The sequence below is a fragment of the Bombina bombina genome, chromosome 1, assembly GCF_027579735.1.
Source record: "Bombina bombina isolate aBomBom1 chromosome 1, aBomBom1.pri, whole genome shotgun sequence".
In the NCBI taxonomy this organism is placed as follows: Eukaryota; Metazoa; Chordata; class Amphibia; order Anura; family Bombinatoridae; genus Bombina; species Bombina bombina.
Genome location: NC_069499.1, coordinates 641,017,851 through 641,035,590, shown reverse-complemented (window position 1 = coordinate 641,035,590; position 17,740 = coordinate 641,017,851). Strand labels below are relative to the sequence as shown.

The 17,740-nt window shown below is 42.9% G+C and overlaps 1 protein-coding gene across 1 annotated transcript in view; it reads left to right on the top strand.

The window, feature by feature from the left end:
* Window positions 1-17,740, top strand: part of MED12 (mediator complex subunit 12) — a 588,898-nt gene that overhangs the window by 165,500 nt on the left and 405,658 nt on the right. Inside the window, exons 29-30 of the mRNA XM_053699086.1 lie at window positions 6,032-6,189; window positions 6,295-6,456. Coding sequence (XP_053555061.1) covers window positions 6,032-6,189; window positions 6,295-6,456 — 320 coding nt within the window. The remainder of the gene's footprint in view (window positions 1-6,031; window positions 6,190-6,294; window positions 6,457-17,740) is intronic.

Below are 17,740 nucleotides of genomic sequence, written 5' to 3'. Positions count from 1 at the left end.
CTACCGATACCCATATGATGTAAGTACAGCCTAAAATGCAGTAGTAGCGACTGGTATCAGGCTGGTAAATGTATGCACAGTGGAGTTATTTTCTAGGGAATAGAATTTGACTGAAAAAATGCTGTTAATACCGAAATAATGTATGAGCCTTAACTGCAGTAGAAGCGACTGGTAGCAGGCTTAGTGATAACTTTTCACAACATCTGAAATGTTGTTTTTAAAACATTTACTGGCATGTTAATCGTTTTGTGAGGTACTTTGGTGATAAATCCCTTGGGGCATGATTTTTTCCACATGGCTAACGTATATTTCTGCATAGAAACCGTTATAGCAGGTCTCCCACTGATGTAAAATGAGTGGGAGGGGCTTTTCGTTAGCGCCTTGTTGCGCAGTTAAAATTCAATCATAGTCTTCCTGTTTCTTCCTCCTTGATCCAGGACGTCTCCAGAGAGCTCAGGGGTCTTCAAAATTTATTTTTGAGGGAGGTAATCAGTCACAGCAGACCTGTGACAGTGTGTTTGACTGTGATAAAAACGTTAACTGTTAAATTGATTATCCGTTTTTTGGGTATTAAGGGGTTAATCATCCTTTTGCTAGTGGGTGCAATCCTCTGCTAATTTCATACATTTAGTATAAAGATTTGGTTGCTATAACTGGATTAGTTCATTGTTATTTCAACTGTAACTGTCTTTTTGTGTTTTTAAAAGCGCAGCAGCGTTTTTTACACTGAAGTAATTTCAAAGCTTGCTAGCCTCATTGCTAGTCTGTTTAAACATGTCTGATACAGATGAATCTGTTTGTTCATTATGTTTAAAAGCCAATGTGGAGCCCAATAGAAATATGTGTACCAATTGTATTGATATTACTTTAAATAAAGGTCAGTCTTTACCGGTAAAGAAATTATCACCAGACATCGAGGGGGAAGTTATGCCGCCTAACTCTCCTCACGTGTCAGTACCTGCGCCTCCCGCTCAGGAGGTGCGTGATGTTGTGGCGCCAAGTACATCAAGGCCCTTACAAATCACTTTGCAAGATATGGCTAATGTTATGACCGTATTAGTTCGTTGTTATTTCAACTGTGACAGTTTTTTTTTGTGTTTTTAAAAGCGCTGCTGCGTTTTTTGTATTGCTTGTAAACTTATTGAAAGAAATTTCCAAGCTTGATAGCTTCATTGCTAGTCTGTTTAAACATGTCTGACACAGATGAATCTGCTTGCTCATTATGTTTAAAGGCCAATGTGGAGCCCAATAGAAATATGTGTACCAATTGTATTGATGTTACTTTAAATAAAAGTCTGTCTTTACCGGTAAAGAAATTATCACCAGACAACGAGGGGGAAGTTATGCCGCCTAACTCTCCTCACGTGTCAGTACCTTTGCCTCCCGCTCAGGAGGTGCGTGAGATTGTGGCGCCAAGCACATCAAGGCACCTACAAATCACTTTACAAGATATGGCTAATGTTATGAAAGAAGTATTATCTAATTTGCCTGAGTTAAGAGGCAAGCGCGATAGCTCTGGGTTAAGGACAGAGCGCGCAGATGACACGAGAGCCATGTCTGATACTGCGTCACAATTTGCAGAACATGAGGACGGAGAGCTTCATTCTGTGGGTGACGGATCTGATCCAGGGAGACCGGATTCAGAAATTTCAAATTTTAAATTTAAGCTTGAGAACCTCCGTGTATTGCTAGGGGAGGTGTTAGCGGCTCTGAATGATTGTGACACGGTTGCAATCCCAGAGAAGTTATGTAGGCTGGATAAATACTATGCGGTGCAGGTGTGTACTGACGTTTTTCCTATACCTAAAAGGCTTACAGAGATTATTAACAAGGAGTGGGATAGACCCGGTGTGCCCTTTTCCCCTCCTCCGATATTTAGAAAAATGTTCCCAATAGACGCTACCACACAAGACTTATGGCAGACGGTCCCTAAGGTGGAGGGAGCAGTTTCTACTTTAGCTAAGCGCACCACTATCCCGGTGGAGGATAGTTGTGCTTTCTCAGATCCAATGGATAAAAAATTAGGTTACCTTAAGAAAATGTTTGTTCAACAAGGTTTTATATTACAGCCCCTTGCATGCATTGCGCCCGTCACTGCTGCGGCGGCTTTCTGGTTTGAGTCTCTGGAAGAGGCTATTCGCACAGCACCATTGGATGAGATCATGAACAAGCTTAAAGCACTTAAGCTAGCTAATGCATTTCGGACGCTGTTGTGCATTTAACCAAACTAACGGCTAAGAACTCCGGATTTGCCATCCAGGCGCGCAGAGCGCTATGGCTTAAATCCTGGTCAGCAGATGTGACTTCTAAATCTAAATTGCTTAATATTCCTTTCAAAGGGCAAACCTTATTCGGGCCCGGCTTGAAAGAAATTATTGCTGACATTACTGGAGGTAAGGGTCACACCCTTCCTCAGGATAGGGCCAAATCAAAGGCCAAACAGTCTAATTTTCGTGCCTTTCGTAATTTCAAGGCAGGAGCAGCATCAACTTCCTCCGCTCCAAAACAGGAAGGAACTGCTACTAGTTACAGACAGGGTTGGAAAAGCAACCAGTCCTGGAACAAGGGCAAGCAGGCCAGAAAACCTACTTCTGCCCCTAAGACAGCATGAAGGAAGGGCCCCCTATCCGGAAACGGATCTAGTGGGGGGGCAGACTCTCTCTCTTCGCCCAGGCTTGGGCAAGAGATGTCCAGGATCCCTGGACGTTGGAGATCATATCTCAGGGATACCTTCTGGACTTCAAAACTTCTCCTCCACAAGGGAGGTTTCATCTGTCAAGGTTATCAACAAACCTAATAAAGAAAGAGGCATTTCTACAATGTGTACAAGACCTCTTAGTAATGGGAGTGATCCACCCTGTTCTGTGAACGGAACAAGGGCAAGGTTTTTACTCAAATCTGTTTGTGGTTCCCAAAAAAGAGGGAACCTTCAGACCAATCTTGGACCTAAAGATCTTAAACAAGTTCCTAAGGGTTCCATCATTCAAAATGGAAACTATTCGAACCATCCTACCCATGATCCAAGAGGGTCAGTATATGACCACAGTGGACTTAAAGGAATGCCTACCTTCACATACCGATTCACAAAGATCATTATCGGTATCTAAGGTTTGCCTTTCTAGACAGGCATTACCAGTTTGTAGCTCTTCCCTTCGGGTTAGCTACGGACCCGAGAATTTTTACAAAGGTTCTGGGCTCACTTCTGGCGGTACTAAGACCGCGAGGCATAGCGGTGGCTCCGTACCTAGACGACATTCTGATACAAGCGTCGAGTTTTCAAAATGCAAAGTCTCATACAGAGATAGTTCTTGCATTTCTGAGGTCTTATGGGTGGAAAGTGAACGTGGAAAAGAGTTCTCTGTTACCACTCACAAGGGTTCCTTTTCTAGGGACTCTGATAGATTCTGTAGAGATGAAGATTTACCTGACGGAGTCCAGGTTATCAAAGATTCTAAATGCTTGCCGTGTCCTTCATTCCATTCCAAGGCCATCAGTAGCTCAGTGCATGGAAGTAATCGGCTTAATGGTCGCGGCAATGGACATAGTGCCATTTGCGCGCCTGCATCTCAGACCGCTGCAATTATGCATGCTAAGTCAGTGGAATGGGGATTATTCAGATCTGTCCCCTCTACTAAATCTGGACCAGGAGGCCAGAGATTCTCTTCTCTGGTGGTTGTCGCAGGTTCATCTGTCCAAAGGAATGACTTTTCGCAGGCCAGATTGGACGATTGTAACAGCAGATGTCAGCCTTCTAGGCTGGGGCGCAGTCTGGAACTCCCTGAAGGCTCAGGGATCGTGGACTCAGGAGGAGAAACTCCTCCCAATAAATATTCTGGAATTAAGAGCAATATTCAATGCTCTTCTAGCTTGGCCTCAGTTAGCAACACTGAGGTTCATCAGATTTCAGTCGGACAACATCACGACTGTGGCTTACATCAACCATCAAGGGGGAACCAGGAGTTCCCTAGCGATGTTGGAAGTATCCAAGATAATTCGCTGGGCAGAGTCTCACTCTTGCCACCTGTCAGCGATATACATCCCAGGCGTGGAGAACTGGGAGGCGGACTTTCTAAGTCGCCAGACTTTTCATCCGGGTGAGTGGGAACTTCATCCGGAGGTCTTTGCTCAACTGATTCATCATTGGGGCAAACCAGAACTGGATCTCATGGCGTCTCGCCAGAACGCCAAGCTTCCTTGTTACGGATCCAGATCCAGGGACCCGGGAGCGGTGCTGATAGATGCTCTAGCAGCCCCTTGGGTTTTCAAGATGGCTTATGTGTTTCCTGCGTTTCCGTTGCTGCCTCGATTGATTGCCAAGATCAAACAGGAGAGAGCATCAGTGATTTTGATAGCTCCTGCGTGGCCATGCAGGACCTGGTATGCAGACCTAGTGGACATGTCGTCCTGTCCACCATGGTCTCTGCCTCTGAGGCAGGACATTCTAATTCAGGGTCCTTTCAACCATCCAAGCCTAATTTCTCTGAGGCTGACTGCATGGCGATTGAACGCTTGATTCTATCAAAGCGTGGTTTCTCGGAGTCGGTTATTGATACATTAATACAGGCTCGGAAACCTGTTACCAGAAAAATTTACCATAAGATATGGCGTAAATATTTATATTGGTGTGAATCCAAGAGTTACTCCTGGAGTAAGGTCAGGATTCCTAGGATATTGTCTTTTCTACAAGAGGGTTTAGAAAAGCGTTTATCTGCTAGTTCGTTAAAGGGACAGATTTCTGCTCTGTCTATTCTTTTACACAAACGTCTGGCAGAGAATCCAGACGTTCAGGCTTTTTGTCAGGCTTTGGCTAGGATTAAGCCTGCGTTTAAGACTGTTGCTCCGCCGTGGAGCTTAAACTTAGTTCTTAAAGTTCTCCAAGGTGTTCCGTTTGAACCCCTTCATTCCATTGATATTAAGCTGTTATCTTGGAAAGTTCTGTTTTTGATGGCTATTTCCTCGGCTCGAAGAGTCTCTGAGTTATCTGCCTTACATTGTGATTCTCCTTATCTGATTTTTCATTCAGACAAAGTAGTTCTGCGTACTAAACCTGGGTTTTTACCTAAGGTAGTTTCTAACAGGAATATCAATCAAGAGATTGTTGTTCCATCATTATGTCCTAATCCTTCTCCAAAGAAGGAACGCCTTTTGCATAATCTGGACGTATTCCGTGAACTGAAGTTCTACTTACAGGCAACTAAAGATTTTCGTCAAACTTCTTCTCTGTTTGTCGTTTATTCTGGACAGAGGAGAGGTCAAAAGGCTTCGGCCACCTCTCTCTCTTTTTGGCTTCGTAGCATAATACGTTTAGCCTATGAGACTGCTGGACAGCAGCCCCCTGAAAGAATTACAGCTCATTCCACTAGAGCTGTGGCTTCCACCTGGGCCTTTAAGAATGAGGCCTCTGTTGAACAGATTTGCAAGGCTGCAACTTGGTCTTCACTTCATACCTTTTCAAAATTTTACAAATTTGACACTTTTGCTTCTTCGGAGGCTGTTTTTGGGAGAAAGGTTCTTCAGTCAGTGGTTCCTTCTGTTTAATGTTCCTGCCTTGTCCCTCCCTTCAGCCGTGTACTTTAGCTTTGGTATTGGTATCCCATAAGTAATGGATGACCCGTGGACTGAACACACTTAACAAGAGAAAACATAATTTATGCTTACCTGATAAATTTATTTCTCTTGTAGTGTGTTCAGTCCACGGCCCGCCCTGTCTTTTTTGAGGCAGTTCTAAATTTTAATTAAAACTTCAGTCACCACTGCACCCTATAGTTTCTCCTTTCTCGTCTTGTTTCGGTCGAATGACTGGATATGACCTGTGAGGGGAGGAGCTATATAGCAGCTCTGCTTGGGTGATCCTCTTGCAACTTCCTGTTGGGAAGGAGAATATATCCCATAAGTAATGGATGACCCGTGGACTGAACACACTACAAGAGAAATAAATTTATCAGGTAAGCATAAATTATGTTTTTTGGTTTTATCTAATGGAAAGGATTTGTTTTTGGTTAATGGCTTTATGCTCAACTATTCATTTTAGGAAATGAATTCTTTGCTTGAAAATATTGCTAAAGCCACAATTGAAGTATTCCAGCAATCTGCAGAGAGTGTTTCAACAGCGCCCCCAAATAATGCCCCTCTTAGCATTGCTGCACCTACCAGTGGGCAGCCCAATGCCAAGTCCAAACCAGTGCTAAGGTACTTATGTTTATTTTAATTTTTCAATGGTTTGTTCAGTAAATGTAATCTGTTACATTTGGACATCATCCACAATATCCTTTCTTTTTATTTTTATCTCTTCAGTGCTATAGAAAGATCTGGTGTTTGGTTGGTTGCACCACTGATAGCTAAGTTGCCCACATCTGTGCAAGGTCATGTTTTAAAGGCAGCTGGTGAGGAGCTGGAGAAAGGACAACATCTAGGTTCATCATCCCGCAAAGAGCGTGACCGTCAGAAGCAGAAGAGGTTAGCAGCTTTAAGTAAATAATGATTGAAAGGGATGGGGTAGAAAAAAATGGTTTGTATAATTAGTTGATAGAATTGATAATACCTTCTGATAAGAACATAATAAAGCATTAGGTGGTGCTACCCCCAAGATCATTGGCCAAAAGAACATCTGACATCACCAGCAGGCAGCTGCATTTGCAATTAGTGACTCGGGTAATACCACACCAGCCGCGGTGCAAAGCCCAATAGGAGAAATTACACAAAAATATCAAACCGCACACAGAAAAGTCAGCACGCTGTAACAAACCCTTCACTTACTTTCATAAGATTGTGAATTCACGAGTCATCACATGGGATTAAAGTCCAGTCCTACAGGAGGAGGTAAAACACTCCACACAATTAATCTTACTTTCCCATTATTCCTTAGTCATTCTTTTGCCTCGAGCAAGGAGTGATGGTGAAACTTGAAAGGCTGATCTACATGTCGATTGAAAGGGCTTTTTAGACCATTTTGAGACCCACTATCCCCCTCAGAGAGCCGGTTAAAGGACAGAGGGGTGTAACGGAGTAGATTGGCAGTGATAGTATTTCTCCCGTGAGAGTTTCACTTTCCTGCTACAGGTGTTGCAGGGACTTTTCCTATTAGTGCGACAAATTACTCCTTCCATAGATCATGTGTTAGTGTGTACTACATAGGATGGGCTCTTCTACTGTAAAGCAGGTCTCTTGCTGCTTGGTAAGCACAGTAGAGTGAGTGCTAGTAGCCAAGTAGATATTTGTACTCACATAGCCCGCAGGCTATTAGCTTAAACAGGTGCACATAATTCACATAGCCTGGGGACAATGTTACAAACACCAGATTACATTACATACAGTTTTTAGGCACTTTGGGGCACTTTTACACATTTACAGTAAAATTGAGGTACTGTCTCTGGGAAGACAAACTTCAGAAAATTCTGAACTTCCTTCTGTGCAGACTAAAGGATTTTATTTCCAGCCAATACTGTACTTCATTTTCTCCTTTCCCTCACAGACTTTGATGACACACTGCAATTTAGAGCCTTAGAGTTGTAAACACCCTTATACATTTATGCAAAGCTATGTTATGTTATGTTTGCTATGGTAAGGAATTGTTAGTGTGTCTCCCTACTCCATCTTTGTAACATTTGTTCTGTCTCTGTGTCTATTGTTAGACATGGTCATTCATAATTGCATACTCTGTACTCAGAGATTTCTTATCCACCAGGGTTATCCCGTAGATAGTTCTACAGACCTGTCTTCTAACATAAAACAGTACATTTACTGCAATTTGACAGCTGGCGGCTTTCATGCCTCCACTAGTTGAATGCTTGCACAGGACTTAGAGAACCCTTTCGCAGGCCCTGTGCTCATCTGGGACATTCCTAAGGAGCTACCAATCTAGGTACCCTGTACCATTAGTACAATTGAATTGAAATCCTCCTCAGCTGAGGAGGGGGTTATTTAGAAACCCGTAACCCCCCTTCTGACAAAGTAGGAAAAGGTGTATCCTTAAACTGGAGAATATACACGCTCTATTGAAGTATTATTATTTTTTACTTGCCATGGAGATTGAGGGACCTCCTCTTGCAGACAAGCAATCTGAGAAAAAGATTAAGTTCTTGAAAGGACCAATAAATGCAGTAGAATTTCATAATAAAAAGACAATGCAATAACACTCAAATAAGCAGTAGATTGTTTTTGTTTTCTGGCAAATTTTTATTTTTCCTCCCATTTTCCTGCCTCCTGTATCATGTGACAGACATCAGCCAATCACAGACTAGCATACACATACTCTGTGAGCTTGTGCACATGCTTAGTGGGAGTTATTGCCTCAGAAAGTGTGCATATAAAAATACTGTGCAAAATTTAATATTGGAAGAAAATTTTAAAGTGTCTTAAAACTGCATGTTCTATCTGAATCATGGAAGTTTAATTTCTTTCGAATGGCATGGAGAGTCCACGATTCCATTCATTACTGTTGGGATATTCATCGCCTGGCCACTAGGAGGAGGCAAAGAACACCCCAGCTAGAGCTTAAGTATTCTATATATCTATAAGTGCATATATAAAACATATATAAAAGCTTTATATAAAAGCTATCTTAGCATATAAGAAGTAAAATATAGCAGCACACAGCGATATACCGCGATTAAACAAATGTATAAATAGCAAATCAACGGATAGGGGAATCAATGCACAGAGCACTAATAAACCTTGTTAAAAATATAACATCCACTTCTAGTCGTGGGTATAATCAATTCTGAATAAGAACAGTCTTTATAAAAAGTCTATAAGTCTGTATTGTTAATGTTCATGTGGCAGATTACATCAATGAATGACAGACGGATTGAACATATAAGTTCTTGTTAACCCGTATAAAGTGCAGCTGAAAGGTACCTTTAGCGTAGATTATCCAGTTCTGGTTTTCTAATGTGGAAACACTGTATTGCCTCTAATAGAAGCTAAGCATGGGGATCCTTCCAATTTCTCCGAAGATAGCCAATCGTGAAGCCGGTTTGATCTTCTTGGCGTTCTCCCGCTGTGAACCTGCAGAGTGCGCGCCTTTTCCTGAAGGGGCTCTGATTGGTCCTGGCTGTTTTGGGGGAGTTACCGCTCTCTTCAGTAGCAAGTGATATCCGGGACGTCCTATGCAATCTCCTTAGGTTGGAAAAGTGTAGCAGCAACGCGTTTCAACTGAGAGAACTCAGTCTTTGTCAAGCTCACTTTTCCAACCTAAGGAGATTGCATAGGACGTCTCGGATATCACTTGCTACTGAAGCCGTAGAGCCGGTATCCTGATTGAGAGCGGTAACTCCCCCAAAACAGCCAGGACCAATCAGAGCCCCTTCAGGAGAAGGCGCGCACTCTGCAGGTTCACAGCGGGAGAACGCCAAGAAGATCAAACCGGCTTCACGATTGGCTATCTTCGGAGAAATTGGAAGGATCCCCATGCTTAGCTTCTATTAGAGGCAATACAGTGTTTCCACATTAGAAAACCAGAACTGGATAATTACGCTAAAGGTACCTTTCAGCTGCACTTTATACGGGTTAACAAGAATTTATATGTTCAATCCGTCTGTCATTCATTGATGTAATCTGCCACATGAACATTAACAATACAGACTTATAGACTTTTTATAAAGACTGTTCTTATTCAGAATTGATTATACCCACGACTAGAAGTGGATGTTATATTTTTAACAAGGTTTATTAGTGCTCTGTGCATTGATTCCCTTATCCGTTGATTTGTTATTTATACATTTGTTTAATTGCGGTATATCGCTGTGTGCTGCTATATTTTACTTCTTATATGCTAAGATAGCTTTTATATAAAGCTTTTATATATGTTTTATATATGCACTTATAGATATTCTTATTAATTATTTTAGTACTAGTTTTAAAGGTTGGCCAACCTGTATACACTTTAGTTCTTTTAACATAGCGAGGATTACCAAAGTCTTTTATTTATTTGTTTTCCATATTGATATGTATATAGTCCAGTAATAAATATTTATCTTTATCTATAAATTGACTCTGTGTTCCTTGGGTACTACAGCCTATTTTAGGCGCTAGTGTGTTTTCTCTTTGCATGCTATCTCTTTCTTTGGGACCTTTTAGAGGAAGTCCTTTTTAAACTCACTAGCCATACCCTCTTTTTCTAGCGCAGTCTATCATCACATTTCCTTGATAGACTCTACTTTTATGGCACAGTTGTTTACTTTCTTTCTAATGACACAGTGAGTCCACAGATCATCATAATTACTATTGGGAATATCACTCCTGATCAGAAGGAGGAGGCAAAGAGCACCACAGCAAAGCTGTTAAATACCACTTCCCTTACCCACAAACCCCAATCATTATCTTTGCTTGTATCAGTACAAGGAAGGGGTAAAGTTAGTTAGTGTCTGATTCTTCAATCAAGAGTTTATTTTTAAGCAGAACAAGATTGTTCTGTTTTTTTTTCTGGGGTTTAGCTGAATTTCACTTCAGTCTCTTCAGTAGAGCAGTGGGGTGGCTTTTAAGCTTTTGGGAACTGGTGGGGGTATAATCCCTTCTGTGCCTCCCAAGTTGTGAGCTGCCCTTTTGTTAAAAATACTATCTAGGTTTACTTAGTCTTTTTCTTTCTGTATCCACAGGTCCATGTTAGGGAGGAAACCTTTCTGCCTTGCTGCCAGGCAGATTATTATGGAGGTAAGTGCTATTTTTTATTTTTCTGAGGGTGTTCAGAAAAGGTTGGCACTTTTGGATAACTTTTGGGATGTGAACCTATTTGTGCAGGTTTTTTATGGGACACTGAGAGAGGAATGTTTTTATAAGGACAGTCTGGCATATGTGTTTGGCAGACGACTTTTAGGCTCTGAGAGTTTGTGTACAATTTTTATATGGCTCATTATTCGGTTTATTTGCGAGGCTGTGTTCTTAGCCATAGACGGCTGACAGTTTATTTTGCGGTTTTTATCCTCCCGAAGACTGTTTGTAATGTCGGCCGGGAGGTGTTTGCATATGGCCAAAATGGGCGGAGCTTCTGCGGCGCGAGTTTTGCGCTCTCTTTTAGGAGGCAGTGTTTGCTTTCTTTGATCTTCCTGACGGCTCCGGTGCGGTCAGTCTGGAGAGCGGGTGGTAGCAGTGGGGGAGTCCGGATCATCTCTGCTACACTGTTTATTGCTCTAGTCTGTGGGAGGTCAAGTAAACACCTCAGCAAGGCTTGTTGAGGTGCATAGGTGCTGCAGGGGTCAATTTTTATATTTCTTTGTGAATTTTGTGTGTGATATGGTTAATGTTCGTTTCTCCAACATAGGTGTGTCCGGTCCACGGCGTCATCCTTACTTGTGGGATATTCTCCTCCCCAACAGGAAATGGCAAAGAGCCCAGCAAAGCTGGTCACATGATCCCTCCTAGGCTCCGCCTACCCCAGTCATTCTCTTTGCCGTTGTACAGGCAACATCTCCACGGAGATGGCTTAGAGTTTTTTAGTGTTTAACTGTAGTTTTTATTATTCAATCAAGAGTTTGTTATTTTAAAATAGTGCTGGTATGTACTATTTACTCAGAAACAGAAAAGAGATGAAGATTTCTGTTTGTATGAGGAAAATGATTTTAGCACCGTAACTAAAATCCATGGCTGTTCCACACAGGACTGTTGAGAGCAATTAACTTCAGTTGGGGGAACAGTGTGCAGTCTCTTACTGCTTGAGGTATGACACATTCTAACAAGACGATGTAATGCTGGAAGCTGTCATTTTCCCTATGGGATCCGGTAAGCCATGTTTATTAAGATAGTAAATAAGGGCTTCACAAGGGCTTATTAAGACTGTAGACTTTTTCTGGGCTAAATCGATTCATTATTAACACATATTTAGCCTTGAGGAATCATTTATTCTGGGTATTTTGATATGATTATATCGGCAGGCACTGTTTTTGACACCTTATTCTTTAGGGGCTTTCCCTAATCATAGTCAGAGCCTCATTTTCGCGCCGGTATGGCGCACTTGTTTTTGAGGACAGCATGGCATGCAGCTGCATGTGTGTGGAGCTCTGATACATAGAAAAGTCTTTCTGAAGGCATCATTTGGTATCGTATTCCCCTTTGGGCTTGGTTGGGTCTCAGCAAAGCAGATTCCAGGGACTGTAAAGGGGTTAAATATAAAAACGGCTCCGGTTCCGTTATTTTAAGGGTTAAAGCTTCCAAATTTGGTGTGCAATACTTTTAAGGCTTTAAGACACTGTGGTGAAATTTTGGTGAATTTTGAACAATTCCTTCATACTTTTTCGCAATTGCAGTAATAAAGTGTGTTTAGTTTAAAATTTAAAGTGACAGTAACGGTTTTATTTTAAAACGTTTTCTGTGCTTTGTTATCAAGTTTATGCCTGTTTAACATGTCTGAACTACCAGATAGATTGTGTTCTGACTGTGGGGAAACCAAGGTTCCTTCTCATTTAACTATATGTATTTTATGTCATAAAAAAATTTAGTAAAAATGATGCCCAAGATGATTCCTCAAGTGAGGGGAGTAAGCATGGTACTGCATCATCCCCTCCTTCGTCTACACCAGTCTTGCCCATACAGGAGGCCCCTAGTACATCTAGTGCGCCAATACTCCTTACTATGCAACATTTAACGGCTGTAATGGATAATTCTATCAAAAACATTTTAGCCAATATGCCCACTTATCAGCGAAAGCGCGACTGCTCTGTTTTAGAAAATTCTGTAGAGCATGAGAACGCTGATGATATGGTTTCTGAAGGGCCCCTACACCAGTCTGAGGGGGCCAGGGAGGTTTTGTCTGAGGGAGAAATTTCAGATTCAGGAAACATTTCTCAACAAGCTGAACCTGATGTGATTACTTTTAAATTTAAGTTGGAACATCTCCGCGCTCTGCTTAAGGAGGTGTTATCCAATTTGGATGATTGTGATTATCTGGTCATTCCAGAACCACTATGTAAAATGGAAAAGTTCTTAGAGGCCCCGGGGCCCCCCGAAGCTTTTCCTATATCCAAGCGGGTGGCGTACATTGTTAGTAAAGAATGGGACAGGCCCGGTATACCTTTAGTACCTCCCCCCATATTTATAAAATTGTTTTCCTATAGTCGACCCCAGAAAGGACTGATGGCAGACAGTCCCCAAGGTCGAGGGGGCGGTTTCTACTCTACACAAGCGCGCCACTATACCCATAGAAGATAGTTGTGCTTTCCAAGATCCTATGGATAAAAAATTAGAAGGTCTGCTAAAGATGTTTGTTCAGCAAGGTTCCCTTCTACAACCAATTGCATGCATTGTCCCTGTCACTGCAGCCGCGTGTTTCTAGTTTGATGAGCTAGGAAAGGCGATTATTAGTAATTCTTCTTCTTATGAGGAGATTATGGACAGAATTCGTGCTCTTAAATTGGCTAATTCTTTCACCCTAGACGCCACCTTGCAATTGGCTAGGTTAGCGGCGAAAAAATTCTGGGTTTGCTATTGTGGCGCAGAGCGCTTTGGTTAAAATCTTGGGCAGCGGATGCGTCTTCCAAGAACAAATTGCTTGACATTCCTTTCAAGGGGAAAACACTCTTTGGCCCTGACTTGAAAGAGATTATCTCTGATATCACTGGGGGCAAGGGCCACGCCCTTCCTCAGGATAGGTCTTTTCAAGACCAAAAATAAACCTAAGTTTCGTCCCTTTCGCAGAAACGGATCAGCCCCAAGGGCTACGTCCTCTAAGCAGGAAGGTAATACTTCTCAAGCCAATCCAGCCTGGAGACCTATGCAAGGCTGGAACAAAGGAAAGCAGGCCAGGAAACCTGCCACTGCTACCAAGACAGCATGAAATGCGGGCCCCCGATCCGGGACCGGATCTGGTGGGGGGCAGACTCTCTCTCTTCGCTCAGGCTGGGGCAAGAGATGTTCTGGATCCTTGGGCGCTAGAAATAGTCTCCCAAGGTTATTCTCTGGAGTTCAAGGGGCTTCCTCCAAGGGGGAGGTTCCACAGGTCTCAGTTGTCTTCAGACCACATAAGAAGACGGGCATTCTTACATTGGGTAGAAGACCTGCTAAAAATGGGAGTGATTCATCCTGTTCCATTAGGAGAACAAGGGATGGGGTTCTACTCCAATCTGTTCATAGTTCCCAAAAAAGAGGGAACGTTCAGACCAATCTTAGATCTCAAGATCTTGAACAAGTTTCTCAAGGTTCCATCGTTCAAGATGGAAACCATTCGAACACTTCTTCCTTCCATCCAGGAAGGTCAATTCATGACCAAGGTGGATTTCAAGGATGCGTATCTACATATTCCTATCCACAAGGAACATCATCGGTTCCTAAGGTTTGCATTCCTGGACAAGCATTTCCAGTTCGTGGCGTTTTCTTTCGGATTAGCCACTGCTCCTAGGATTTTCTCATAGGTACTAGGGTCCCTTCTGGCGGTGCTAAGACCAAGGGGCATTGCTGTAGTACCTTACTTGGACGACATTCTGATTCGAGCGTCGTCCCTTCCTCAAGTAAAGGCTCACACGGACATTGTCCTGGCCTTTCTCAGATCTCACGGATGGAAAGTGAACGTGGAAAAGAGTTCTCTATCTCCGTCAACGAGGGTTCCCTTCTTGGGAACTATAATAGACTCCTTAGAAATGAGGATTTTTCTGACAGAAGCCAGAAAAACAAAACTTCTAGACTCTTGTCGGATACTTCATTCCGTTCCTCTTCCTTCCATAGCGCAGTGCATGGAAGTGATAGGTTTGATGGTAGCGGCAATGGACATAGTTCCTTTTGTGCGCATTCATCTAAGACCATTACAACTGTTCATGCTCAGTCAGTGGAATGGGGACTATTCAGACTTGTCTCCGAAGATACAAGTAAATCAGAGGACCAGAGACTCATTCCGTTGGTGGCTGTCCCTGGACAACCTGTCACAAGGGATGACCTTCCGCAGACCAGAGTGGGTCATTGTCACGACCGACGCCAGTCTGATGGGCTGGGGCGCGGTCTGGGGATCCCTGAAAGCTCAGGGTCTTTGGTCTCGGGTAGAATCTCTTCTACCGATAAATATTCTGGAACTGAGAGCGATATTCAATGCTCTCAAAGCTTGGCCTCAGCTAGCGAGGGCCAAGTTCATACATCAACCATCAGGGGGGAACAAGGAGTTCCCTAGCGATGGAAGAAGTGACCAAAATCATTCTATGGGCGGAGTCTCACTCCTGCCACCTGTCTGCTATCCACATCCCAGGAGTGGAAAATTGGGAAGCGGATTTTCTGAGTCGTCAGACATTGCATCCGGGGGAGTGGGAACTCCATCCGGAAATCTTTGCCCAAGTCACTCAACCGTGGGGCATTCCAGACATGGATCTGATGGCCTCTCGTCAGAACTTCAGAGTTCCTTACTACGGGTACAGATCCAGGGATCCCAAGGCGGCTCTAGTGGATGCACTAGTAGCACCTTGGACCTTCAAACTAGCTTATGTGTTCCCGCCGTTTCCTCTCATCCCCAGGCTGGTAGCCAGGATCAATCAGGAGAGGGCGTCGGTGATTTTGATAGCTCCTGCGTGGCCACGCAGGACTTGGTATGCAGATCTGGTGAATATGTCATCGGCTCCACCATGGAAGCTACCTTTGAGACGAGACCTTCTTGTTCTAGGTCCGTTCGACCCACTCCAGCTGACTGCTTGGAGATTGAACGCTTGATCTTATCAAAGCGAGGGTTCTCAGATTCTGTTATTAATACTCTTGTTCAGGCCTGAAAGCCTGTAACCAGAAAAATTACCACATAATTTGGTATATCTGTTGGTGTGAATCTGCAGGATTCCCTTGGGACAAGGTTAAGATTCCTAAGAGTCTATCCTTCCTTCGAGAAGGATTGGAAAAAGGATTATCTGCAAGTTCCTTGATGGGACAGATTTCTGCCTTGTCTGTGTTACTTCACAAAAAGCTGGCAGCTGTGCCAGATGTTCTAGCCTTTGTTCAGGCTCTGGTTAGAATCAAGCCTGTTTACAAAATTTTGACTCCTCCTTGGAGTCTCAACCTAGTTATTTCAGTTCTTCAGGGGGTTCCGTTTGAACCCTTACATTCCGTTGATATTAAGTTGTTATCTTGGAAAGTTTTGTTTTTGGTTGCAATTTCTTCTGCTAGAAGAGTTTCAGAATTATCTGCTCTGCAGTGTTCTTCTCCTTATCTGGTGTTCCATGCAGATAAGGTGGTTTTGCGTACTAAACCTGGTTTTCTTCCAAAAGTTGTTTCTAACAAAAACATTAACCAGGAGATAGTTGTGCCTTCTTTGTGTCCTAATCCAGTTTCAAAGAAGGAACGTTTGTTGCACAACTTGGATGTAGTTCGTGCTCTCAAATTTTACTTAGCAGCTACTAAGGATTTCAGACAAACTTTGTCTTTGTTTGTTGTTTATTCTGGTAAACGGAGAGGTCAAAAAGCAACTTCTACCTCTCTCTCCTTCTGGATTAAAAGCATTATCCGATTGGCTTATGAGACTGCCGGACGGCAGCCTCCTGAAAGAATCACAGCTCACTCCACTAGGGCTGTGGCTTCCACATGGGCCTTCAAGAACGAGGCTTCTGTTGATCAGATATGTAAGGCAGCGACTTGGTCTTCACTGCACACTTTTTCTAAATTTTACAAATTTGATACTTTTGCTTCTTCTGAGGCTATTTTTGGGAGAAAGGTTTTGCAAGCCGTGGTGCCTTCCATTTAGGTGACCTGATTTGCTCCCTCCCTTCATCCGTGTCCTAAAGCTTTGGTATTGGTTCCCACAAGTAAGGATGACGCCGTGGACCGGACACACCTATGTTGGAGAAAACAGAATTTATGTTTACCTGATAAATTACTTTCTCCAACGGTGTGTCCGGTCCACGGCCCGCCCTGGTTTTTTTAATCAGGTCTGATAATTTATTTTCTTTAACTACAGTCACCACGGTAACATATGGTTTCTCCTATGCAAATATTCCTCCTTAACGTCGGTCGAATGACTGGGGTAGGCGGAGCCTAGGAGGGATCATGTGACCAGCTTTGCTGGGCTCTTTGCCATTTCCTGTTGGGGAGGAGAATATCCCACAAGTAAGGATGACGCCGTGGACCGGACACACCGTTGGAGAAAGTAATTTATCAGGTAAACATAAATTCTGTTTCTCCAACATAGGTGTGTCCGGTCCACGGCGTCATCCTTACTTGTGGGATATTCTCTTCCCCAACAGGAAATGGCAAAGAGCCCAGCAAAGCTGGTCACATGATCCCTCCTAGGCTCCGCCTACCCCAGTCATTCTCTTTGCCGTTGTACAGGCAACATCTCCACGGAGATGGCTTAGAGTTTTTTAGTGTTTAACTGTAGTTTTTCATTATTCAATCAAGAGTTTGTTATTTTCAAATAGTGCTGGTACGTACTATTTACTCAGAAACAGAAAAGAGATGAAGAATTCTGTTTGTATGAGGAAAATGATTTTAGCAACCGTAACTAAAATCCATGGCTGTTCCACACAGGACTGTTGAGAGCAATTAACTTCAGTTGGGGGAACAGTTTGCAGTCCTTTGCTGCTTGAGGTATGACACATTCTAACAAGACGATGTAATGCTGGAAGCTGTCATTTTCCCTATGGGATCCGGTAAGCCATGTTTATTACGATTGTAAATAAGGGCTTCACAAGGGCTTATTTAGACTGTAGACCTTTTTTGGGCTAAATCGATTGATATTAACACTTATTTAGCCTTGAGGAATCATTTATTCTGGGTATTTTGATATAATAATATCGGCAGGCACTGTTTTAGACACCTTATTCTTTAGGGGCTTTCCCAAAGCATAGGCAGA